At 34.3% G+C, this 26,529-nt stretch overlaps 1 protein-coding gene across 2 annotated transcripts; it reads right to left on the bottom strand.

The window, feature by feature from the left end:
* Positions 1-511: 511 nt before the first annotated feature.
* Positions 512-20,690, bottom strand: LOC25499493 (trafficking protein particle complex subunit 8). 2 transcript variants are annotated; one of them, XM_024769565.2, is made up of 27 exons: positions 20,372-20,690; positions 20,186-20,280; positions 19,954-20,053; positions 15,676-15,780; positions 15,348-15,510; positions 13,745-13,868; positions 13,491-13,553; positions 13,322-13,402; positions 13,120-13,214; positions 12,862-13,012; positions 11,848-11,934; positions 11,611-11,730; positions 11,364-11,492; positions 11,180-11,277; positions 10,939-11,062; positions 10,655-10,762; positions 8,966-9,107; positions 7,940-8,050; positions 7,684-7,808; positions 5,874-6,059; positions 5,492-5,602; positions 4,450-4,614; positions 4,203-4,361; positions 3,733-3,966; positions 3,251-3,418; positions 1,914-2,032; positions 512-1,803 (listed from the first exon to the last, which is right to left on the bottom strand). In XM_024769565.2, exons 1-27 carry the CDS (start codon positions 20,529-20,531, stop codon positions 1,257-1,259), a joined length of 3,870 nt encoding a protein of 1,289 aa, XP_024625333.1. In that variant the 5' UTR covers positions 20,532-20,690; the 3' UTR covers positions 512-1,256. The 2 variants fall into 2 exon arrangements, with proteins under 2 accessions (XP_024625333.1, XP_013450222.1); XM_013594768.3 differs by having other exon boundaries at positions 13,745-13,865.
* Between the last annotated feature and the right edge of the window lie 5,839 nt (positions 20,691-26,529).

Genomic DNA, 26,529 nt, shown 5'->3' with positions numbered 1-26,529 from the left:
TTTTGCAGGGACCAAAAACTACACAATAGGTTCAGTCATCATGTGCCACGTATGCAAATCATTACAAAAATAGAGTCAATGACTATTTTACAAAAAATTTTGCAGGAATCAAAAACAAACAAAAAAAAATTACAGGACTAAAACCAAAACGAGACATATTTGCAGGAACTAAAACCATATTTTAGCATATTAAAAATAAAATAAAAAAACAAAGAACTAAACCTTAGGACCAGGTAAACAAGTAATTGTGTTTGAAAAACGTATGACGTGGCCGAATCAGCGGAAGAGTGTTTAACAGAGAGTGTAATAGCAACTGACGCTAGCATTGCTCATGCCCCCAAAAAATATCATGTTGGTTATCTTCGCAGTAATAAATGCAGATTCAGCAGGAAATGTTGATCACCAAGTTATAAAATTCTAAAATATTTTCCAAGATGCACATTGTATAAGAACTAATGGAAATATTAAGATGTCGGAAAATAAAAAGAAAATATGTTAAGCCAAAAGACCCTAAATTAATAACATACTATATATTCAGTGAACAGAACAACTGAGTCTATCCCCTCCAAAAAAATTAAAAAAACCGAGTCTATGTAAACTCGAGTACCTAACATTTTCACTATTTTCTTTTTAAGCAACAAGCCCTCCTAGGCCTCCTACAACCATCGTAAATTTGTCGCATATTTTTAGCACACACGACTAGTGAAACTAACTGTGTTGACACTTGAGTTCAACTTAAAGATAACACATGTATTTCTCTCGAGTTTAATCATTATTTTAACAATAAAGTTTGACTGTTTAATCACATTATACCATATATTTCTCAACTAAACTTATACACAGTATCCCTTCCTTCCTGTCTTTCAACCCTGCAAGAGTCTTCAAAACTATAACACTGTTAACTGCTATCCACCATACATGAAAAATCAGAAAGAACCAATGGAATTATGCCGGAAAGCTTGGTGTGACCAATTCTTGGACTGCTCTCACTTGTGCATTCCGCCAATGAGGTAAGAATAACATTCCATCCATGGTTAAAGGCGAACCATACAGAAACTACTTGCTCATAACTTCCCCGCTCTCAAACTTGGCCAATCCAAAACAGCTAGGCAATTTGATGAATTGTGCATTATCACTGTCATAACTTTTACATTGTTCCATGATCCTGTTGGCATTTAATAATTCATGGAGCGTATATATATACAGCCCAAAGATACAATCAACTCAACTGTGGCATGAAAAAATTTATCAACTTCTCAAGTGGACTGGAGCACAGTCAAATGGTATTTATAGCCCTGGCACTTGCCCGAATGCTGCCTCGTTTCATCACTAGCTCCCAGACCTTGAGATGGAAGTTTCCAATTCAAAACATAATTTGACAAGTCATACGTCCCTGGAGAGAAAACACAAATCTGAAGAGGAACTTCTGCCGAGGACATGGACTCCAGGTTGATATTGGTTGAGCTAGATCCAGACCAAATGTATGGGGAAACACTGTCCAACGATAGTGCCTTTCCTGGTTGGGTTTCAGGAGCATTTGGTGTTACTTTGAGTTCAGTTGCTGGTGTGACATCATGCCACCCTGCTTGGTTATCAGGAGTTGCTGATTGAACCGTGTTTGCACTGTTCATATGTCCACCACTACCATCAAAATCTATGGTGTCAATGCATACAAAAGCAGTAGCGTCGGATGAATTGTAAAGATGCATCTTTAGATTTATTTCACAGAAGGATGCAGAGAAGTCATGATGCAAGGTTTGAGGTCCATCCACTAGCCATGAAATGGGGCCCGTGCTAGCAGTACTGTCAAAAGAAAGAAAAAGATTAACATAAACCCCCCATAAAGTCATGTAATAATAACAAACACAAATATATAAAATCTATCAAAATCAAAATCAGAATATGAATCATGCCTTAAGTGACACGTATGGTGAGACATAACATGAGGCGGATCAGATAAACCAGGATTGATGCTACTGTTGAGAGGCCGAGAGATCAACACAAAATCAACAGTATTTAAGTCACCCAGATCCTACAAATATTAAACTCAGGTCAGTAATTGGAAAAGGAAAACAATGAAGTATTTTATCAAACACATGTTCTACCATGACACAGGAAAACAAAAATCTGTCTTTAAAACTCTTAAGATTATTAAGCCAGTTGATATTGTGGAAATTTCAAAAAAAAATTGTGACATTTTCTTTAAACATTAAAAAATTAAATCTTCTCAAAATCTAGCTGACTAGTTAGCTAACCAACAAAAAAGGAAACAAGTAATAATGCAATAATAAATCAATCTAGATAAGAAATACATATGCAAATCAAAACTTCGATACTAGTTTTGCCAAATTGAAACTTCAACTTTGGTTATAAATGTTCTTGCTCATAATATGATTACTAAGAAATTTACCAAGAGAAATGTAGCATGCAAAATAAAAACTGAAGATAAAAGAAAGCTTACTAAACGGAAATATACTAACGAAAGCATTGAAATCTAAGGAGCAACCATGAGTACAAAACCAAAGAGACCAGCAGTTCAGATAAACTGCTAAGTTAAATTGTGTATTTCAATTCTAACCAGTATTAGAATCCTAAGACATCACGCAATTAATCATTAGTTATAGGATGCAATTCGGTATCATATTCAAACTTTTATATTGCACTCATATAATGTATAAAATTCTTAAATTACTGATTTACAAAGAATAATTATCTTTTGATTCTGAAAAAATATTAAAAAGAAGAGACCAGCAATAAGGAGATGATGAAATATCCTACAGATGAGAAAGAAAGAAAAAAATCATGGAGCAACCATGAGTACAAAACCAAAGAGACCAGCAGTTCAGCAGGTCAATACAATCCCTTTGCATATCAGATACGATAATAACCTTGGAACAAAACCATGGGCATGGAACCAAAGAGAAGCTAAAAATACAATCATATACCAAAGCAAAAGTATGCACGAGAATAATCGCTTAAAGATGGACGCATTCCGGTCTTTAAGAGAATAATGGTTATGGTAAACCGGCGTTTTGTTGTGTTTGTGGAAAAATTTTAAAGAGACCATCATTTACTACCCAAAAACAGTATGAGGTGAAAAATAAAATTCCATTCACATTCTAGTCTCGGTAAAATTCATTTTCAATTTCGACTAGTTCTACTTTCACCTACTCAACCATACCATAAACGATGATACAAAATTCAGAAGAAACAGATTTGGACATTATTAAAAAAAAATTAAAAAATCTACCTCATGTGACACTTTCTGCTGCAATCTTTCATAATAGTGGAAATTGACCAAAGGTACATTGTTCATATTGTAAACTAAATCCTGACTGCATTGAGGAACCAATAACACGTCACTTCCGACAGGAATGGTAGACATGTTGTATTCCGATGTCGATGATCTCCTTGAATTCTGAGAGTAAATAATACCTTAATTTAGCCCACAATAATAATCATGTGCGGCAAAGCAGTCACCTAAGCTTTGATATCAAATTTTAGGTACCAGCTCATCATGAATAAAAATACACATAAATGTTGGATATATAATATAATGATACTAAATGGTTTACGAGAAAAATCGAGTCAACAGAAAACAAACAACCTCAAATGACTAAGCATTTGAAGATACAGATTCTGAAATATTCATATGCAGTTCATTAGGTTTGCTAGGCTACATGGATCAAATAAAGCCTTTTCACAAAATAAAAAATTACAGCACCAACCAACCTTCAATGTGAAGAAACATGATATGGCTTGACCAGCCATCAACGTTTGCGAAGGGAAAATTGTATCAGGAGGTTGAAGTAATGATATTTCCCAGTGATGCCCAATAGATGACAACTGATAAACTTGGAAACTTTCTGAGCTTGTCTTGTTAACAACATCCAATCGAACAAGAAAATCTTGTATTCTTAATCGAGAAGGACTGATTTGAAATGAGACATCTAATGAAGGTAATACCTGCAACCACCAAATTTGGCACTCGACTACTTAAGAAATAACAAGGTCTATGACTTATGAAGATGAAAATAAATCATTTAACAGACATTCTTTTATATTCATAATGAAACAAAAAATCATTAAACATAATGATTCAATTTTTTACAGCACCATATAGTTTAAAATAGCAGTATAATGAGGGGAAATAAAACCAGTGAAGCCCAAAAAGTTTCAATTTCAGTACACGATATACTAACCTGCACATTATAATGCAAGCGAAGAGTGCGATATCTTATGACACTTGATATATCTTCAATCTCATAATAAATGCTTATATAGAGAGAAATATCACCCGGAACAGCAGCCCTAAACCAAAGAGGCCACAATAAGGGTGTTTCGCCTTGAATTGAAGTGTCCTGAAACAAAGTGTAATTCACGTGAACAACACATTAGCAGACGCCAGAGTAATAATACACAACTTCCTTGGAAAGATTCAATACTGACCACTGGAAACGAAAAGACTGTTTCAGACATGACATTAGGACTGGCATGTGCATCACTTTGCACTGAATCTATCTTTTTTGTTAAGCAAGCAGGAAACTCTAATTTCACATTTTCTTGATTCCCAATAATCAGGAATCTAGGGTGGCTTATCTTCATCTTTAGATTCTGCCAAAACAAACGAACTAGTGTTAGCATGCAAGAAAGAGCAGGAAGAAAGCAAGTTCAACTCACTACAAGGATGTCGGAAAGCAGACTACATCTGTCTCAGTCACACCATACAACTCCTGTTATCCCAGAGAGGAGAAAAGGTGTTTTGGTAGGAACAAATGACCAAACAATATAACAATTTTATAGAATTATTCATTAAAAAACAGAGTTTTCTCTCCTCCACGCATTCCCCCTTCACAGATGAATTCTTCTTTCATAAGCCATCAAATTCACAGAATGAATCTATCTATCCCGATTTCTCCAATTTATCTAATTCATACCCTGTCTAACTAACTACCCTAACTACTTCAATGTGTGTTCGTTTCAGATGCTTTTCACTGAAAATGGAGAAATAATCCTTTCCAAGAGATGTCTTGTTTCCACTAAAATCGGTTTCGAGGGGCCAGGAATATGTAACAAACAATTTATTCAATCCTTTTACCCCAAACAACATATTACGCCCTTCAATTGCAACCTCATCCTCAATGTTGAAAGTGGTTAGCTGACAATGTTCATGTTACTGGTTTCTCAAAATCTGCCAGCAGTGTCCATCTTCTTCCCCTAGCTCATCTTCTGAAATAATTATTAGGTTTTTATATTGGGCCTAACTCATCCTTACAAATCCGGCTGGTAAGGTGAGGAGTGCCACTCTTTATAAACTCATTTCAGGCCTTATCTTTAACCTATGTGGGACTTAGGTTTTTCTCAATAATAATGATGTGGACTTTGTTGGTAGAAAACTATTTTGACTCCCTGGCATCTATACTCAAGTTGACATGTAAATATGTGTGCACTCAGAAGAAAAAAAAATGCAACGTAACTCCAGATACAGTACCTTAACAGGAAACTCTGATGGATTCCTCAAATCCAGCATAAGTTGCCGCAAATCTCCAGCATATGCCTTTCCAGGTAAAGAGTGAACGGAACCCTGAAGCTTGGGTATGCTCTGGGATTTTAAAAAACGTTGCTTTAGTATAGATACAAGAGAATATGTTGTAAATAATGTGACTATTGTTGTAGACACTTCTTATGCTTATAATGTAATTATTGGGATTTTCGTATTAGGCTCATTTATCAAAACCAATAGTTAGAGATTAGTCTATACATTCAGATTAGTTCTTGTACTCTTCACAGAATTGAATAATACTTCAAAATAATTTTCCAAGAATATATGAGGGAGGAGAGAGAAAATTGAAAAAGAGGAAACGAGCACACACCTTGATCACCATAAATTTAAATTTCTCATTAGGCGACTGCTTTGCTTTCCTTCTTCCTTTTACAATACTCTTCTTTGGGTGGTTCAACTCAAAGTTGTGAAAGCCCGCTATAGTACCTGATAGTTTCCATCGAACACCAAGAATTTCAAGAGTACCTACTTCCTTGGGAGTCACTGATAGTTGAACCTGGCAATCAGGTACTAGACAAAATCAATTTTGCAAATATGATAATTTAAAATTACGACAACAAAAGCCTTTTCTTACAAGGAGTGTTCAAATATATGGATTAAACAGAACTATAATGTCATATTGTGAATTATGTCCATAAATAAATCATTTAAATCCAAATATTAGACTACTCTCAATCTACTCATGTTACTCAGGCTTCTACTGTTATTATTATCTCACATGATCATCTTCACACCACCCAAGATTCGATTCTATCATCTTTTTCCTAATAAGACAACCCCATATTCTCTCTATTGCACGCATTCCAATCCTAGACCTATTTTGCGTTCCCAAGTGTCAATCATAATACAACAAAAAGTAATGGTCAAGTGTGAGTTTTTGTTTGTATGTCCAAAAACTATAATTGAAAGAATTGTAAAAGAATATTTATGTTGTAAATATGGAGAATCGTATCTTGATTAGCATTTAAAAGGGTGAATCTATATATTCAGACTAGAGCTTGTACATTAGAATCGTTCAATAATATTTTCAGAATACTTTCCTCACGAAACCATCATGCAAACTTAACTTCTGCACTCTTGGGGACAAACACATGATACTTACTTAGTCCTTCTCAGATTCAGTCTCTACCCTGACCTTGTGGGAAAATGATCATATAGGAGTCCAAACGCTCCCTCTTTGATTGTTTTGTATAAGCTTCAGTAGCTATGGTTTGTTAGTTGGTTATGACTGTTAGGACAGCTGCCATTTGTATTGTATTAGCTTCACTTTGTGAAGACAGCTCCCCCACTTCAGTGAATTGGTTCGTGATTGTATAAATAGAAGGCTCAAAACTTGAGACTTCAGAAATTACATGATATAGAAAATTTTCAAGAGAATCTCTTTTGCAAATTCTATCTCAACTTAAACACTTCGAAGATATGGCAAAGTAATTCTTACACATATGGATAATCCCCAATCCTTGAACTAGCTTCTGGGATTAAATATGTCCTAGCTCAAATACTAATATAGTATTTAGGTCTATTCTAAATCTATTTTTGAGCTGCCTGCATATATCCAGTCCTGTAAAGTTTTCCCTTTATATTACTAGTCCTAGGCATAAGAGGGATGTGTTGAGATTCCACATCGGCTAAACATATAACCAAATCAGTCCTCCTAAAGCAAGAGGAATCCTTACCTGGTGTTTGAGGTTGATTTATGACTAACCCGAATAATAAAAAAAAAAATTAAAAAAAAAAAACTGGTGTTTATACTCAATTTTTACCAGAGACAAAAATCAACAATTTTGTTTTTCTCCAAATTTCTCCATAAGGGAGGAAGATCTGAATGAAAGAGAAATCATATACATGAGCTCCATTTCCAATTAACTAGAAATATGAATTGTCTGCATCTTGCAGGACTCGAGTCCAATGCCATTCTACTCAAGCTTCAATATAATTGAAGATGAAAATGTGATATTTCATGAATTTTCACAGAACAAAACAATCTACTTATTGCTAGTCAAACGTTGGGACTTGGGATAGAAGTTCTTCATTACCCACAAATATATTACAGCTCAATTTTCATATTTTAGTCAAGACAGGGTCTCTTTTAATGAAATTCAGCTCTAGAACAAACTCACCGTGGTAGTTTCACCACCTCGTAATGAGAAATCAACCTCGGATACCAAAAAGGAGGAATTGTATGAGCTCATATCCCTGAAGTGGTCAACTTCATTATCAGTCGTCACACTTGACTCTTTTTCATCTGTAGTATCCATGACAAACAATTAACAACCAGAAGAAGGCTACTGATATTAAATATTAATTAATAGATACAAAAAAATGAATAAAGCAATAAAAAAGGGTAGAATGCATTAGCAGAAACTCGTAGCTTACCTGATGTAAGTTCATCAGTACTAGTAGAATGTTTGCATATAAGTGTAACACCAGATACGGGAATCGTGATTTGCAGAGGGTTTATGAATTCGATATTAACCTTCACAGCTTCTGTAAATGGTGCAATGGAACAATGCACCAGTAATGCATAACATGACAGCAACAAAAAAAAAAAAAAAAAAGTAAGCTTCTTAGGCGGATTCATTAAATCAAATTATTATGTAAAGTAAACTGCAGCAAATTATCATGTAACGTAAACTACAATGATGTCATAATGAATGTATTCCTGGTCAGGTCAAAATTCCTTTTGCCCAATTCTGTTTCGTATTTTCACTTTACACAGATATCAACAAAACTTACACAAGAAAGTCCAATAGTTATTAAAGTTTCTAATATCTTTCGAGTGAAAATAGGTCAAAACATAAACTGGCAAGTGTGATTTAATTTCCTAAAGGAATGACATCAATGATTTTGCCCCAATCCACTCCTCTTCTACTATAAAGAATTTGAGTAATAAAATATGTGAATTATTTGAAGTTTATAATATATAATTACCATAATTGTATGCCAAAAGTTCCATAGTGTCATTTCCACTCCACACGTACACTCGTAAGGGTCTAATGTAGATCCCAAAGTTGCACAAAAAGAAACTACCATGTGTCTTAATCATACAACAAGTCTTTTCACACCAGGTGAAGTTGATTGCATGGACTAATGATGCCAGAACATCATATCAAGTATTAAGTCCAAAGATAGATAATCTACCTCTAAATCTCTCAGTATGGTTTGGCCTATGATTTTCCTTGATCTATCTCTAGCTATTGGACTGTACACTATACAGTCATCCCTCCTTACCAATGTTTTATTATGTCTTTTAAAATAATATCCCTCCTTATTATCTCTCTAAAATGTCAAGAGAAAATAACATTATTATCCAATAATCGGGAGTAAAAACATCGGCAGATATCAAAGTGAAACAATATCATATATAATGAATCATTACCAACTTCAGACGAAGTTATATACCTCCAGTAACACAAACATTTGATTGAGTGTGCTTTTTTAAGATAAGCTTTGATTGCAACTCCAACCAATTACTCTTGGCAGCAGTAAATGATGGTATCATGTCTTCCTCCAAAGAATGCCACAAGTTTTCTTTAGTGTTAACCTGAAGTGACACTTCACACTATCATAATCAAACTACAGCCATTTTCTAATTTAAATTTATGTGCAACAGAATTCATTGGAAAAAATGCTTCTGATGAACATTTGAAAGTTCTAATGCAAATGTTAAGATAAAAAGAAATCCCTGAAGTTCCCTTACAAACCACATAAAGAAAACGCAATTTCTATTATTTGCTAGTAATCACCTTACTGGGGATTTATATACTGATACTTGATATGTGTAGTAGTTAATTCAACTTTTAGTTAAACTCATTGTATCAGTTAGTTAGTGTTAGTGCTAGCTGTCTCAGTTAGTGTTATTCAATATACAAAAACAGTTGAGAAATGTCTGCTATTTCTCTCTCAACTCTAATACTTGATACCTCTGAAGCATGGGTACTCCAAACATGGAGAAGTACCGGTACCGGGTACACGTATGGTACTCGCAACTTAGTACCGAACCATGCCTATTTTTACTTGGTAGTTTCGTCGTAGTTGGTGCAGCAAAAACGTACGGGCAGTGAAAAAATTACCAAAATTATTTTGCTTTTTTATTGTATTTTAATTCTCTCTCTTGCTTTTGATGAAAATGGTAGAGGGGATGCACAAAAAAAGTAAAACTCTCAAGCAACATGATGATAGAAGTGTAGTAATTCGCTTGAAAAATATTTTTTTTGATGTTTTATACCAACGTACCCGTACCTTCATTTTTTAAAATTTGCCGTATTATGTACCGTACCCGTACCTATGCATCATAGCGTGATACCTACCATCATCTCCTGTGAATGAGTTGATGTGTGCCGCAGAAGGGTTTTCCACAGTCTACATGGTATAAAAGAAGTGTAGTTTGAAAAAAATATGTCATGCAGTAGTTCTGGTTTGAAAAATGATGTTACAGATTGAAAATAGTTGGCCATATGTGGCCAACTCAAAAAGAGAGTTACGGGCTTGAAGTGATTGGGAAAAGGAAAAGAAAATTCATAGCAGATGATGTATAATATGGGATCCCCTTATACCAACATGAACTCAAGGTGCTTACATGCATCGTATATATAGCTCATAAGATATTTAGAGCAAGAGTGACAGACCTCTCAAAAAGAGAGCGAAAGGCTTGAAGTGATTGGGAAGAGGAAAAGAAAATTCCTAGCAGATGATGTATAATATGCCAAGGTAGGAAACAACATCTCTTAATAATTATTCAACTTTCCAAGTACTTAAGTTCGTCTTAGGGAATAGAATTAGCCTAATTGTTCGGAATTTATTATATTTATAATCCTGATGTAACCGAAGTACAGACATCAGTCGACTGAGTGTGTGTTTCATTCAAGCAAATTAAAAAAAACCTTATCTAATATTCTTTAATATTTAAGTGCCAACCAAACCTGTACAGATTTAACATAAAGTATAAGCTGTTCTCCGTGCCTAACTAGCATATAATCAGTCTGCTAAACAGTGTCAAAGGCTAACTAAATAGAAAGAGGAAAACATTTTAAAGAATAAAAACCAAAATACCCAGAAAATTGGGGAAACGCAGAATTGAGATCAACTTACAGCTGAAGGTGATCCAAAAGTTCGGTGATCTTCAAAGATGACCTTGAGCGAAGAGATGTTAATCACAGGCAATTGAAGTTTTGTTACCTCAAATGTCCGCCCTGTTTTCTGTAGACAAGTGTCAAATTAATTATATACTGTCCAACTCAGCATCAACATAGATATTGACACTTAAAACTATTCCAATAATTAAAACAAATCAAGTAAATGCTAGTTCAGAAACATATAATACAAATCAGGTTCTAAACATACGAAATCTGGAAATCAAGTAGAGGAACCATTACCTCCACAACTTGAAGAAAGTCACCCAGGAATAATTCTTGTGTCGTCTTGGACTGGTGACTACAAGCCAGGATTTCCGTCATATGCTTGACAGCGACATGATACATCCCAAGAGAAGCATACCACCTAAAAAGATATATTAATTAACAAACTTCAAAGAACATGATCATGATCATGATCATTATATAACCGCCATGCTTTTGTGTATAAAAATCACAATATATTGAACCAAGTCTAACTTACTGTCCTATATGGAAATGAACATGATCATTGATATAACTCCAAGTAGTTCCTTTAAAAACAAAAAGAGCACTTCTGTATGTTCGAATTGCATGTTTGATCTGAACATAACAATGCCAAGGTCAGAAAATTAATAAGAAAAGGTAACACATTATTAAGTAGGGGGGAAATGTTGACAGTCCAATACCTGATCACACTTTTTATACTGCTCACCAGAAAGAACTAGATGAAATCCATATTTGCGTGACATGGAGGGCTTAGACAACAAATAACAGTATGAAGCTTGTTCAAGCATCACAGCAGAATGTAGGATATCCTAAGGAAAGGAATTGGTCAATAACAGAGCATAATAATCCAAATTGGTATTAATATTATTATATTTTACTTTTTATAAAAAATAAAATAAAAAAATAAAAAAATAAAAAAAGCACTACCTCACCACAAATACGAAAGTAAACTGTAGCTGCCTCCTTATATAGTTCTCGTGCCTTCAACATTTCTATCCACCACAGACCACATCGTGTAGCATTTTGCTGACCCAATAATCCAAGTTTCTGGACACATTGAGTAAAGTTTATTAATTAAAAAAAACTGAAAGGAATATAGCAATAACAGAGCATCTTCTTGAAAAACATAAATCTTTCTCATGATCCAAAATAAACCATACATACTAAATATGTGTTGAAAGCATTTTCCATGCAATATTCAGCTTCTTTTCTTGATTGATCCAACATGAAGTATGTAAGTCCCATCATTTCCTGTAAAATAAATATGGGAGGCCAATAGTGATGCATTTTCAGAGTATTTCATTATCAGAAAGTGTATAAATTTGGTCTTGGAGAATAAAAAAAAAAGTAAATTTGCCTTTGAAAAGAAAAAAAAAAAAAGCAGTACAGAACTCCTTGTCTCCTTATTTCTCCTATTATACAGGATATACCTTCTAACTAACCAACACCCAACAAATCCTAACCACTTTGTCGAAATTTGGGGCCTAACTAATCCTTACAAAACCGGCTTGTAAGGTGAGGAGTGCCTCCTCTTTATAAACTCTTGTCAAGAGTCTTATCAAACCGATGTGAAACTAAATCCATCCCCTCAAAGCCAACACGAGGCAACACGCGACTAGGGGCAGATCGCAATAAAGGTGGAATTTCCAACACACACCCTCATGCTCGGACCCAATGGGCATGAAGCGCAGCAATGCGGAATCCCAACGGTAGATCTTGGATGGGCTCTGATGCCATGTTCAAATTTGGGGCCTAACTCACCCTTACAAAACCGGATTGTAAGATGAGGAGTGCCTCCTCTTTATAAACTCTTATCAAGAGTCCTATCTAACCGATGTGGGAGTAAATCCACCCCCTCAAAGCCAACACGAGGCAACACAAATGTCACAATTAGGCGACTAGGGGCAGATCGCAATAAAGGTGGAATTTCCAACACCTTTGTTTATCCTAAGAGAAACAACTCATGATAATAAAAAAGAAATATAGAAACTCTAAGATAATTTGAAAATATTACAAGATATTTTCATATATCTTCTAACAAAACCGTTTTTCCGAAAGAGCTCTATATAGGCAAGTTATTTCTTATTTCGGGGAAAAAATGATTCTAATTTAACATCCTACCACTACTTATTTACAGAAAATCCTAATCTAACGAAGACCTAGGCAAAGTAAAATTACCTGCACACCAGCATAACGCTTCCAGGCTTTATCAATCTTGTAATCTGTCGAAATTAGGCGATAATTTGACAAGGCAAGTTCATAATCTCGTAACATGAAAGCATAGTCACCCAAAACTCGAATCTGGGATTCAATTGAGTTAAAGTTATACCTTCAACAATGAAACCAAAAAACTATTAGAAAAAGGCAAGATATCTGATACATACATAGCATCAATGTATTTTCCATCATAAGATAGGAATTTATGGGGTGACATACGTAGGACCATTGAGAGAATCTACAACGTCTTCTTTCCCTTTTCTCCACCATAAATTCTTTATTTGGTTTTTAAAACCTTTACGTGTGGCAGAAACCTAAACACAACGCAATATTAAAGAAACAAGGCAAAAGGAAATCAGAATATAAATGTCAAAATAAGATGTTGGGTCTCTGATAAAAAATTCAAACAAACAAATATGACCTGTTGATTGAGCACACGAATTTTTTGCTCCATGTTAGGAATGATGTGCTTAGATGATAAATTTTGCATTATATCTTTGATCTACAAGGAAATAAAAATGAGGTAGTGAAATACATCTATAATTTAAACATAAATCCTATATATTAAATCGAATTGTTGAGAAAAAAACCTCATCGATATCGTCGATGTTAAGAAAGCAACCAAGATCTTGATTAGGTGAGGCATCACATGCCTGTCACAAGTTTCAGGAGACAAATGCATCAATTGCATATTTTCACATAAATGGAAAAAATTTGCACGAACACAGGTTCCAAAAGGTAACTTAAAATAAGCACGAGGCCAGGAAGATGAAGCAAATAATCGATTTTTCATTAAAAAAAGAAAAAGAAAATAACAAATTACAAGATCTACAAACAAACTTACTTGTGAAGCCCAGGGATTATCTTGATGCTTGATTGGAGCATCTAGGGAAGAATTAATAGAAAGCAACGAACAGTCACTTGCACCAAATGTACTCCTCATTTCAGTCAATATTTTACTTGCTCTGCTAAAGAAGAAGAAGGAACTCAAACAAGGCTAACACTGCAGAAAGCTAATTAATCTATCTCCATGTAAAAAATGAATAATGCCCAAAGTTGCATTGGATTCCAGAAAACAACTATCATGTTTTCATTCTTTAAATCATTTTTGCAGAAAACAATTTTCATTTTCAGTCTTCATTCTAAGAGGATGAGACTGGTTTTGAAGTTTGAAATTATTTTGACACAGTGCTGAGATTGAAGACATGTTTTCACATTAATTCCAATACAATGTTGTACATCATGACCTTCCTTTCAAATGAAAACTGTGTAGATTTCCAAAGTAGACAAAACGTTGGTGTAGTAAGGACAAAACAGAAAAGCAAGAGTGTTGAGACCAGTGCCTTCTCATTTCTCAAGTGCGGGTAACTTACTAGTTTACTAGTTAAAAATGAAATAAGGAAACTATCAAACTGAATGCATTCGAAGTTTTAGTTTTCCATGTCAATATGGAGTTCCTTTTTTCCGTAAAAGAATTTTGTTAGAAAGAAGGGACGGAGAGTAATGTTATAAGGATGGCAAGGAATCCTCCAGGACAGAAAAAGCAAAGAACATCACAGGTTAAAAAGCTAAGAATATAGCAGATCTGCCAAATCTCTTAATAAGTCTTAATGGAAAATCCTCCAAAGTAACAATTGGTAGACGCCAAAAACAGGCCATATACATAATCCTATTTAAATGGGAGTATGAGTCCCATATGCAGACAATATCCAACTAAATAAATACACAACACAAGTGGAAACTTTCCCTACTTATTGCTAAAACTTTCAAATATAACCTGCAGAAAATTTGCTTCATTAGGACAGACCCGTTATTCTCCAAGAACCCCAAACAAATTGTTCCAAAAAAAAGTTGGCTGCCTTGCAAAGCAAAAGCAGCACATAGTTGAGAACCCACATATCAAAAGATAGCAATGTGAAGCATGTGAACTTGCAAAAGGTCATTTGTATCCTATTAATACCAACGTCCACACAAAAAACTTTAGAGACAGCTTTTATTTCCACGTCAGTTTATCTAAAAGGAATCTCTCATGCTTAGGAGAATGCAAAAGAATATGGAAGAAAGATTAAAAAGAAATCTTTCCATAAGAATCTTAAGTTGAAACTTCTCATAAATTTATGCATCAACATGAAAAGTGCTCCGCAGTTCACCTCCTGAAATATGCTCGTTCATTTCCAATAAAAGGCCTTTTTCCAAAAAAGCATGTTAGACCTAAGTAATCTTCACTAACCACCAAAACAAAGATCTCTCATCCAAACATGTACAGGATAAATCTCACAGAAAGGCATAAAGTATATATAAAGTTCAAAAGGGCGATATCTTTCTTAAGATTTGAAGTCACAAATTTGAAGAGTATCTGTTATAGGCAACCCATATGATCTCACATTTGTGATGTGTCTATGTACAGATAGTTTCTCTAAACAAGAATGGCAGAAGAACATTCATACCTGTCTGCGGCGCCATCTTGATTGTCGTTTACCAACAAGTAATGCTTTAAAATCTTTGGATCCATTGCACCATCTTTTAGAAGGGATGGAAGCTTGTTGGTATTAAAAAGATCAACAAATCTGCTCATTGGATGTTCATCTTTTGAAGAAACAGCTAAAAGACCTGCAAGTTAATTGCAGAGGAGAGATGATTATATCTGAAAAGATGTCATTCTGAAGAAGGAAAATAGATGAAAATGTCAATAGCAAATTATCTACTGACACTAGAAAATTTGTAAGATAAAATTTTAAAGAATGACAGAGAAAAGAACTAATACGAAAATCTTACAAGCCACGGGATGGTCAAAAGCTTCATGGTCTGAAAAGGAAGCCATGCGGACAAGCTCTTTATTGAAAAACTGAAACCAAGATGGTGTATCTCTGTCTTCAGAGCCTACAAAAGTATTTTCGTCAATCAAACCAAATCTCAATCAATGAGAGAACATCAACTGCCTTTTCACCGCACCAACATAAATTTTAGAGTTCATTCAAGCGCCAAAACAAGTGAGAACCCTAACAAAGCACTAGCATGTGATCGAGCTTGTTCGATTAAATTATTAAAATATATCATCAGTCATCACACCCAAGGTTTAATCAAACTAAAGATCTGTGCTCATGCTCATATCAACTACGAGCCTAAGCGATTCAAAAAATATTATTTATATGATATGTGTACATCATACATGCATGTAGAAATAGAACTAAATAAGCTATTTAGCAATATAAAAGCATGCACATAAAAAATTACAATATATATAGAGGACATATCATATGAGAATGGTATTTTTATGTGAGAATAAATTTTCAGCCTTTAGATTAAGATTTAATGGCTGAGATTAAAAACTTCAATTAATTAATAATTATGTCTTGCTGTAGCCTATCAGTATTCCACTAATTACCAAGCTTCTCCCACCGTTAACGCTGTTTACAAACCTTCACCACCATTGACGTTAAGATTTGTTCTTCAAACCATTAACAAAGCTTCTTCTTTGTTATAATTTTGATGAATTTTGTTTCACAAAAAGTGGATCTCAATCTTAAGGATTCCAATTGACAAACACAAGTTACTCATCCTTTGAGATGTACAATCTCTATGAACTAAAAATGCAGTTCAAAGTAAACTAATCATGTTATATATTTTTTATTGTTCTTTGATACAAAAAGATGATATAGACTAAACACGATAGAGCTGAAAACACAAGATGAGGGGGAAAACGGTTTCAGATCTTCAATCGCAAAAGAAACGCCGTCGGAGAAAACGGTTTCAGATCTTCAATTGCAAAACAAACACGTCGGAGGCACAAGCAGAATCAGCAACAATGAAGAAGAGTCAAACCTAATTTCAACGATTACTGCTATTTTGGATCTACTAGCGAGAACAATTTGTGGAGAGTTGGCCGGTGATGAGTACAGAAGACGAGGGAGGCGGCGCAAACACTGTTGCAGGAGGTGGGATTCGTTTGGAGTTCTATTGATTCTTCTGTGATAGGCTACAGCAAGACATAATTATTAATTAATTGAAGCTTTTAATCTCAGCCATTAAATCTTAATCTAAAGGCTGAAAATTCATTCTCACATTCTCACATAAAAATACCATTATATATATATATATATATATATATATATATATATATATATATATATATATATATATATATATATATATATATATATATATATATATATATTACAACCCTAAACTACTCACAAATTTATAATATGCATGCATTCATACGTGCTTGCAGCTTAAATCATACACAATACACAAATGAATAAATAGGTATACAGCAAAAACAACGGTTCTTGGTTAACTAAAACATGTAATATCCGACACTTCAGAGACTTCACATTGAAGAGGTGTCCAAGTATCCAACACTGACAATTGTAATTACATATAATATAGTCACTTCTACATGGATCAAATTAGGCCATAATGTTCTATACTCTGTTGTCAAAGCGGAAACGCGGCGCGACGCGGCCACCCCAAAAATTGACGCGGCGCGGTATGCGGGCGCGACGCGGGCGCTATTACATGACGCGGACACTAATATATTTAATACTAAAATACTATACTGTTGAAAAAGAAATATTAAAACAACTTAAATATTACTCAATTCATAATTTGAAATAAAACATGTCTTAGGCAAAACATACATAAGAACATACTTGCAAGAAATACTAATAAAATTCAAGGTAGCAAACACTTTAAGCCTCTAAAGCTTAAAGTAACAAAAGTACTAAACATGAAATAAAACTTCGAATTCAATAATCATGAGCAGCTGAGATATGGAATGATGGATGAGGTGAAAGATCTGAGCAGCTGAGAGATGAAGCGAAGAGATGATGGAATGAAGTGAAGAGATGAAGTGAAAACCTAATAGTGTTGTACGATTGAATTGGGAGAAGAGGAGAAGAACTTTGTGCTGTACGATTGAATTGGGAGAAGAGGAGAAGAAGCGGCTGTTCTCTGTACGATGGAATGAAGTGAAGAAATAGGGCTTTGAAAATTACAAAATTAACCCTTCTAATGTCACTTAAGTGAGGGGTAATTCTGTAATTTCGCTTCGACCCGGAAACGCGCCGCGTTAGACCCGCTCCCGCTCCACGAAAAGCAGCCGCGAAACCCGGTTTTCAGCCGCTTTTGCCTAACGCGCGATGCGGTCGCGTTCTGACGCGCTAGGCTGTTTTCAGCCGCTCCGCGCCGCGATCGCGCCGCGTTAGGCCGCTATTGACAACAGAGGTTCTATAATAAACCATATTTCGATCCAACTCAATAACCTCAAGAACTTACTTAATAGTTTCTCTTATAGTTTTTCTAGGTCATCCTCTACACCTCTTGTGATCTGACTATCCTCCATCTATCTACTCTCCTTCCTACAGAATCTGCAAGTCTTCTCTCTACATGCCCAATTCACCTAAGCCTAGTTTCCACCGACTTTTCTACTATAGGTGCTACCCCAACTCTCTCTCTCTAAATGTTGTCATTTCTAATCATATCATGTCTAGACTTACCACACATCTAACGCAACATCCTCATATCCGTTGTGCTTAATTTATTCTTGTGTTGGTTCGTCACCGCCGAACACTTTGTTCCATACAACGTCGTTGTTGTCTGATAAATAATAGTCATTTCTATTTTCTAAAAAATTTATCGGTGTTTAATTTAGTGACCGATACATAATTCACATTGAAGAGGTGTCCAAGCATCCAACACTAACACTTGTAATTACATATAATATAATCACTTCTACAACAACCAAGCCTTATCCCACATTCCCACTAAGTGAGGTCGGCTAGATAGATCAAATTACGCCATATGTTTTGTCATAAACCATATTTTGATCCAACTCATTAATCTCTAGATCTTACTTAATTGTTTCTCTTACGGTTTTTCTAGGTCATCCTCTACAACAACAACAACCAAGCCTTGTCCCACTAAGTGGGGTCGGCTACATGGATCAAATGACGCCATAGTGTTCTATCAAAAACCATATTTGGATCCAACTCATTGACCTCTAAATCTTTTCTAATGGTTTCTCGAATGGTTTTCTTAGGTCTTCCTCTACCTCTTTTAACCTGACTCTCCTCCATTTGATCTACTCTTCTTACAACGGCATCTACGGGTCTTCTCTCTACATGTCCAAACCATCTAAGCCTATTTTCTACCAACTTTTCTACTATAGGTGCTACCCCCACTCTCTCTAATGGTGTCATTCCTAATCCTATATTGTCTAGTCTTACCACTCATCCAGCGCAACATCCTCATCCCCGCTACACTTACTTTACTCTTGCGTTGGCTCTTAACCGCCCAACACTCTGTACCATACAACATTGCCGGTTTGACTGCTGTCCGATAGAACTTTCCTTTCAGCTTAAGTGGTACTTTCTTATCGCACAAAACGCCTGAGGCTCTTCTCCATTTCAACCACCCAGCTTGAATACGATGATTTACATCTGCTTCTATTTCTCCGTCATTTTCTAGGTCATCCTCTACCTTTAGTTATTTGATTATCCTCCATCTTATCTACTCTTCTTATTAACGAATCTACAGGTCTTCTCTCTGTGCATAAACACCCTAAGACTAGATTCCTCCATCTTCCCTAGGTGATACCCCACTTTCTCTCTCTAACATTGTCATTTGTGATCTTGTCTCGTCTAGTCTTACCATGCATCCAACACAACATCCTTATCTCCACAATGCTTAATTTATTCTCATGTTGGTTCTTCAACGCACAACACTCTGTTACATATAACGTCGCCTGTTACATAGAATGTCGCCGCTGTCTGATAAATAATATAGACCATTCATTTTCTAAAACTATTACCGGTATTTACGTCAATATCATAGTTCAGTGTATGTGTGTATAAATGTATCAATGCTTCATAGACTAAAATAAAGCAAGGCCAAAAACGGATTCTAAACAATGAACCATTCATTTTCTAAAACTATTACCGGTATTTACGTCAATATCATAGTTCAGTGTATGTGTGTATAAATGTATCAATGCTTCATAGACTAAAATAAAGCAAGGCCAAAAACGGATTCTAAACAATTAACTCCACTTACACGCAGTTTCATGATCAATTTCCGACGCATCCAAGCACAACTCTGAAAACACTTTCTCTCCTGAGTCAGTGATAACTTGATTCAACTGCTCTTTAGCTACCTAGTAAAAACGTATAGATACAAAAATACAGCCACATTATCGATCATAAATCCTAAAATATAAACACATTTATCGCATATAGGCACAAAAATCCTCAAATCAAGCAAACAATAATCAAATTATTGAGTTTACCTTCAAATCAGGCTTCTTAACATGAGAACCATAGAAGAGACGCAATTTAAATTTGTGAATGCGATAAGGCTGATCACTCGCAGTTCTCACTGGAACTGCAAGAAATGATTCAAATGAACAATGCGATGCATAAATCACGAATCAAAAACCTTAACGGACAAAGATGAGCTGAGAATTAAGAATTACCGTCGATGTTGTTGAAGGAACAGAACGGAGTAAGCATCTGGAGAAATGAGAAACCGTTTTTCAAGCAAGCTTCTTCAACGGAAGGAGTTGAAAGAACCATCACCACCGGAGTGATTTCTTCCAGTAGCATTTGTCCCAACGGCGTTCTCGCCGGATCCATCGTCGCCGTTAATGGAGTTCGGCGATTGCGTAGTGTCGGATAACGAACTCAGATCGGATCGATGCCGTTAGAAGGAAGATTCAGATTTGGGAACTCGTTTAGTTTGCCTTCAACGACGTCGTCTTTGGGTACACTACCAGAGATTTATCGATGAAACAGATTGAAAAAATGTTCAATGTAATGCCTGTTCCATTTTATGAGAATTGCTAGCTGCAGCACCTCATCATCCTAGTCACACCCCCTTGATAACCCTTATTCTTAATTAACAAAATGTCTAATATAAATTCTTTTTTTTTTGCTTCAAAAAAATATATAAATTCTTTTTAATAAAAAATTAAAAAAATAATAATACTACATCCGTCCCTAATTATAGGGCCCTTTTGAAAAAATAACGGGAATTAAGATAGTGGATATTTGTATTAAATATGTTTGTAATTACTATTGTTTTTACAATTTTATCCTTTAAGAGAGAGTTGATTTATGTTTTCAACATGTTATTTATTGCTGATTGAAGAAAAATATGTATAATAAATAGGGCATGTATGTAAAGAAATAATTAATGTAGTAGGAAATAGTAAAGGGGTCTTATAAAAAGGGACAAAAAAAATTCTCAAAAGGGTCTTACAATTAGGGACGGATGTAGTAATTCCCAAAAGATGGGTGCCGACAACGCTCTCTTTTTAGCGCTATTTATAATGTTCATCCTCTCGTTAGATAAAATCAATATAGATCCCACGTTTTGAAATGAATCGCACATAAAATGGTGGGATCCACGTTAATTTCAATGAATGAGAGAGTAAGTGTTAGAAATAGACTATTGCTAACACTCTTCGTTCTTAACGGAAGCTTGGCAGCTTCGGGCATAAGAAAGATATCTTGTTTAAAAATAAAAATAAAATTAAAAAAAAATAAAAAACTCCTTCGTCTCTTCTTTTCTTTTCTTTCTTTTCATGTCTAAATTGTAAGTGATATTTTAATTAGTTTGTGGTGTGTTTTTTTCAAAAAAATACTTGGGTTACTTAGAGTTTTTGTAACTTTAGTGATTTTAGTGTATTTTGATGGAAGAGAATGATAGATGAATGATTAAAATAAATTATTTTAATGAGGATAAAATAATTGGTTGTGAGACAGACAGAGACGAGGTCGCTAATGTCATCAAAACTCAAAGTCGTCTAAGTGGAACACTTTTTTTCACGTCGTATGTAATCTAAGATCACTGGTGTACAATTTATATCTTAACGCAACATAAACTCGATCGAAGTATGTATGTTCCCGTAATGTAAACTTAATTCATGTACTACTTGTGAATTCCAAGTTTTCATATGTTACGCAAACTCGATTTAACATGTTTACATAAATTCAATTTAAGTATTTTATGTAAGCTTAAGTTCAAACCAGAGTAGTCAATAACGGCATAGTGGCAAGAAAACGTTATGGTAATGATGGTAGTGGAACAATTCAGCTTAGGAGTCACTCCAGATGCTACAGTGGTTAGTAGGTCGCGAGGTGGATAGCAGATTATGGTATGCCTTCGTATTTTAACAAAAAAAATCTTAAATTGACCCTGATTTTAAAACCGTTTCGAGGGTATTTTGGAGATTTCAAATTAACCTCAACATATTCCCTCTTTTCACGTGTGATCTGTAACACCCCGTTTTCCCAACTTGAAAATTTCACATAAAAATCAGAGTAATTCAACATAAACGGAATGTCACACTTCTTTTCATAAAATCATAAACGGAACAAATTCACTATTTATTTTCCAACTAACATCATATCATTTATTACTTCGCAGCGGAAATTATTTCAACATTTAAAACAACCTTGGCACCAAGGCCTCAACATAAAATCTTTAAAGTTATTCAAACAACATGTTTATGAAAGTTCATAAAATAATACGTAAGGAACAGAAAGCAATAACAAAATTTTCATCCCGTTACGTATCAAAGCACCTAAGACACACGTGAGAGAATCCACTCACGACCGCAACTATTCTTGGTTACCTGCAAGTTACCCAATCGTGAGGGCAACATTTCCAAGCAGAAGGGGTGAGATTTCACATTCAATAATAATAAGCATATAATTCATCAAAAGCATTAACAACTTAAACTCCATCAATTAATAACATTAACTCTTCTTATAATACTTCATTAATAACTCAACCAACTTCTAATCATCATTAACTTCATATTCATCACATTATATACAACATCAAATAGCACATAATAATGAGATCATAAACATCATCTCATAACAACATAAACAACATATCATAAATATCATCTCATAACGACATAAACAACAACGATTAATAAATATTAATACTTCACTTAATTCTTTATTAACAACTCATTGACAAATGACAACTTAACGACAACGACAATGCGACTTCTACAACTTAAACTCAACATATGTAACTTCAACTTCTTTATAATGCATGTGGTACCAACCAGGGCATCAAGCCCTCAACATAAAGAGCATAAATACACTCACAGGGCATCAAGCCCTCAACATAAGAGCAAAAGCTCACAGAGCATCAAGCCCTCAACTTCAAATGAGTATGCATGGACTCAACAACTTACAACTTGGACAACATCAACAACTTATATGACTCCAATATTTTGGAACAACAACTTACAACTTGACAACTTTGACTAACATATGCAACTTAATGATTTAATAATCAATACAGCAGAGACAGTAACATACAACAACTTCACAACATAGCATCATTAATAATAACAACTTGAATGGTATAACAACATTATTTTCTATATCATACATTTTCCACATAAATATATGTATTTCACATTAACCAACAACATTAATCATTAATAACATCATATAACATCATAGTTATCAACATGTACATTCATATAAGAAATCAACATCATATATCATCATATTCATATACATTCATATAATAATTAAATCATCCAACAAAGATATTCACGCTAAACCAAGTTAGATCCATCACAACATATGTTAAATACTCTTAAACCCCTTAATTAAACTCCTAGTACTTCTAGTTTTGAGGTTTGGAGACAATCCATAAGTTTTGAGTTGACCTAGAAATAGTTATGCGGAATTTTTGATAAAATTTCACTAAGACCTTCTTGAAGTATTTTCATCATAACTCAAAAACTAAAAATCATTTTCAAGTCAAACCAAAGCCACTGGAAAGCTAACACAATTATCTACAACTTTCATGTTTACACCAAAGGCCAATTTAAAACAGAAACGTGTGAAAAAGACGCAAGAACATGAAACAGGACGTGCTGTCAAAGAGCAACTCGGGAAAAACCTATTTTTCACCCCAAAATTCCAATTTTGACTTCTCAATGCCCAAATTTGATTCCAAAACTTGTCTAACAATTTCTATACATGATAAGGCACTCAAAACCATATAAAACTTGACCCAAAATATTATTTTAGAAATTCACCAATTATCAACCTAATTCATCGGATTATTTACTCTTTCTACAATCAATTTTAGTTTCAAACCCTAATTCTACAACATCAAAACCTATTAACAACTACAAGGTTAAACCATTTTCAGAATTATACAACCCATTATTAGAGAAAGTTAGTCCCACCCTTACCTTAAATTAGATGATCGGACTCTACAAGATTGCTCCTCTTCTCACAAGATTCTTCTCTTCTCTCACTTCTCTCTTCTCTTGGTTTTCTCCCTTTTTCTCCAAAAGCAGGTTTCACGTAATCCTTATTTTCTAATTCTAACTCTCCCATTTTGTATAAATAATTAACCTACTTATTTTCTCTTATTTCCAAATATGCCCTCCAAATCTCAATATGTATATATATATATATAATATAAAATATTTCTATAACAAATATATCTCTATAACAAATATATTTCTATACCAAATAAGAAATATATTTCTACACCAGATAACATATATATTTCTACACCAAATAACAAATATATTTCTACACCAGATAACATATATATTTCTACACCAAATAACATAATATTTCCACACCAAATAACGTAATATTTCCACACCAAATAACAAATATATTTCTACACCACATAACATATATATTATACTAATAAATATCAACATATAACATAACAAGATATCACTCATCAAAATAAATCGACTAAATTATAAAAAGACATCTAAACTCAATAAAATAAAAAAATAATAAAATAGGGCGTTACATGATCTGCCAACTCTTTCTCTCCTTTTATCTTCTCAGTGTCATTAGTAAAAAAAAATCTAAATTTTTGCGCGAGAGATGTATTTGTTGTAATACTATAAACATCTCTGTGAAAATTTATTCAAAAATGTCAAGTTTGCGAGTTGAACTAAAATCATTGACCAAAATGATGATCGAAAATATTTGGGGGACAAAAACTCATTGAATTATTTTAAAGGAACTAAATACAAAATTTGAGATTTTTATTGGGACGAAAAACTTGGTTACTCACATTTCCATTAATGGATAAACAACGTTAGAAACATCTGCAAATAGGCATAAATAGATGAACGGATATTTAATCATACATAGATAGGGTTTTTAAAATTCATAAATTAAAACAACATTATAAAAACATGAAACAATCATCAATCACAAACATTTTCAAAAAATCGCAAATATTTACCTTATAAATCGCAACTTCAAAATTTTGTTGTCTAAATTTTTCTCAATTGTTTCCAAATCACAACTTTAGACTCATAAATTGAATCATATCGTACACGTTTTTGGGTTTTTGAATCACATCATAACATTTGGTTTTTTTTTAGCTTTTCTTCTGATTGATTAAAACGATATTGAGTTATGCAATGTTGTGTTTATGTTTTCGTACTTTTCTAAAAATAAGAAAATGGTTAAATGGTATAAGGATAATTAGAAAAAAGAAATGGTAAAATAATACATCAATTTAAATTGGATGTGTTTTTTAACAGAAAGGTAACACTATAACATTTTCAAAAGAAATTAAAATGACGAAAATAGGACAGAAGAAAGATAAAGAAAAAATTGTTAGGAGACTCCTCACATATGCTTCTTCGCTTTTTTCACCTTTTGTACACCGACCTTCATCATTTTTTTCACCTTATGTACCCTCACCCACACTAGAAGAGGGCTTCAACTGAAGATCATTCAATTCCCTATCTCCCAATGTCTCAAGCTCTTCATTCACAGACACATCACTCCATTCATCTTCAACTTTCCTCTCTCTCAGGCAAAAAGGGATTTGCATCATCTTTTTCTTGAGTGATATATCCAGAAGATTCTTCATCTGCTGAACCACACATGAACTTCAAGCGAAGAAGATCGACTAAGTTCATTCACATCTTCTGAAAGCTGAAAATGATCAAAAGTTTGCGCTTGAGCGGGAAGTTGAATTACACCTTCTTCATCATACAAGCTTAAATAGGCCAAGTACAGTTCTTGCACTCTTTTACCTTCAGGTATATGAAAGTCTTTGATAAATTGGTCGTTGTTAGGAGTTTCGGGAAAAGACGAAGGGGTTCCTTCGGGCAAGTGACGAAGCATATCATATCGGTTTGGAGATAGAGGAAAACTCGTAGACTCTGTGGGAAGATGCCTCATAATTTCCATAGGAGGTATGCCTTATTCATCCTCTATAAACCATAAAGGCTTCTCATCATCCTCCATTGAAGTGTTGTGCAAGTCTTCATCTTCCTCCATTGAAGTGATTGAAGTGTTGCACAAGTCTTCAATGATACACTTGGAATTGTCCTTTAAGTATAATGTAATTTACAATGACCAAGATCACTGGTGTACAATTTATATCTTAACGCAACATAAACTCGATCGAAGTATGTATGTTCCCGTAATGTAAACTTAATTCATGTACTACTTGTGAATTCCAAGTTTTCATATGTTACGCAAACTCGATTTAACATGTTTACATAAATTCAATTTAAGTGTTTTTATGTAAGCTTAAGTTCAAATCAGAGTAGTCAATAACGGCATAGTGGCAAGAAAACGCTATGGTAATGAT

This window comes from Medicago truncatula, chromosome 7 (genome assembly GCF_003473485.1).
Source record: "Medicago truncatula cultivar Jemalong A17 chromosome 7, MtrunA17r5.0-ANR, whole genome shotgun sequence".
NCBI lineage: Eukaryota > Viridiplantae > Streptophyta > Magnoliopsida > Fabales > Fabaceae > Medicago > Medicago truncatula.
The sequence above is the reverse complement of the archived record's forward strand: the minus strand, read 5'-3'. Positions and strand labels throughout refer to the sequence as shown.

Excerpts from the sequence above, each read along its gene's own strand:
- LOC25499493 (XM_024769565.2), bottom strand. The coding sequence starts at position 20,531 with ATGGATCCGGCGAGAACGCCGTTGGGACAAATGCTACTGGAAGAAATC. Across the intron at positions 8,051-8,965 it reads AAATGTTTGTGTTACTGGAG|AAGCTGTGAAGGTTAATATC; the intron begins GTATATAACTTC and ends CACCATTTACAG. Across the intron at positions 3,967-4,202 it reads GCTTGCATTATAATGTGCAG|GTATTACCTTCATTAGATGT; the intron begins GTTAGTATATCG and ends TGGTGGTTGCAG.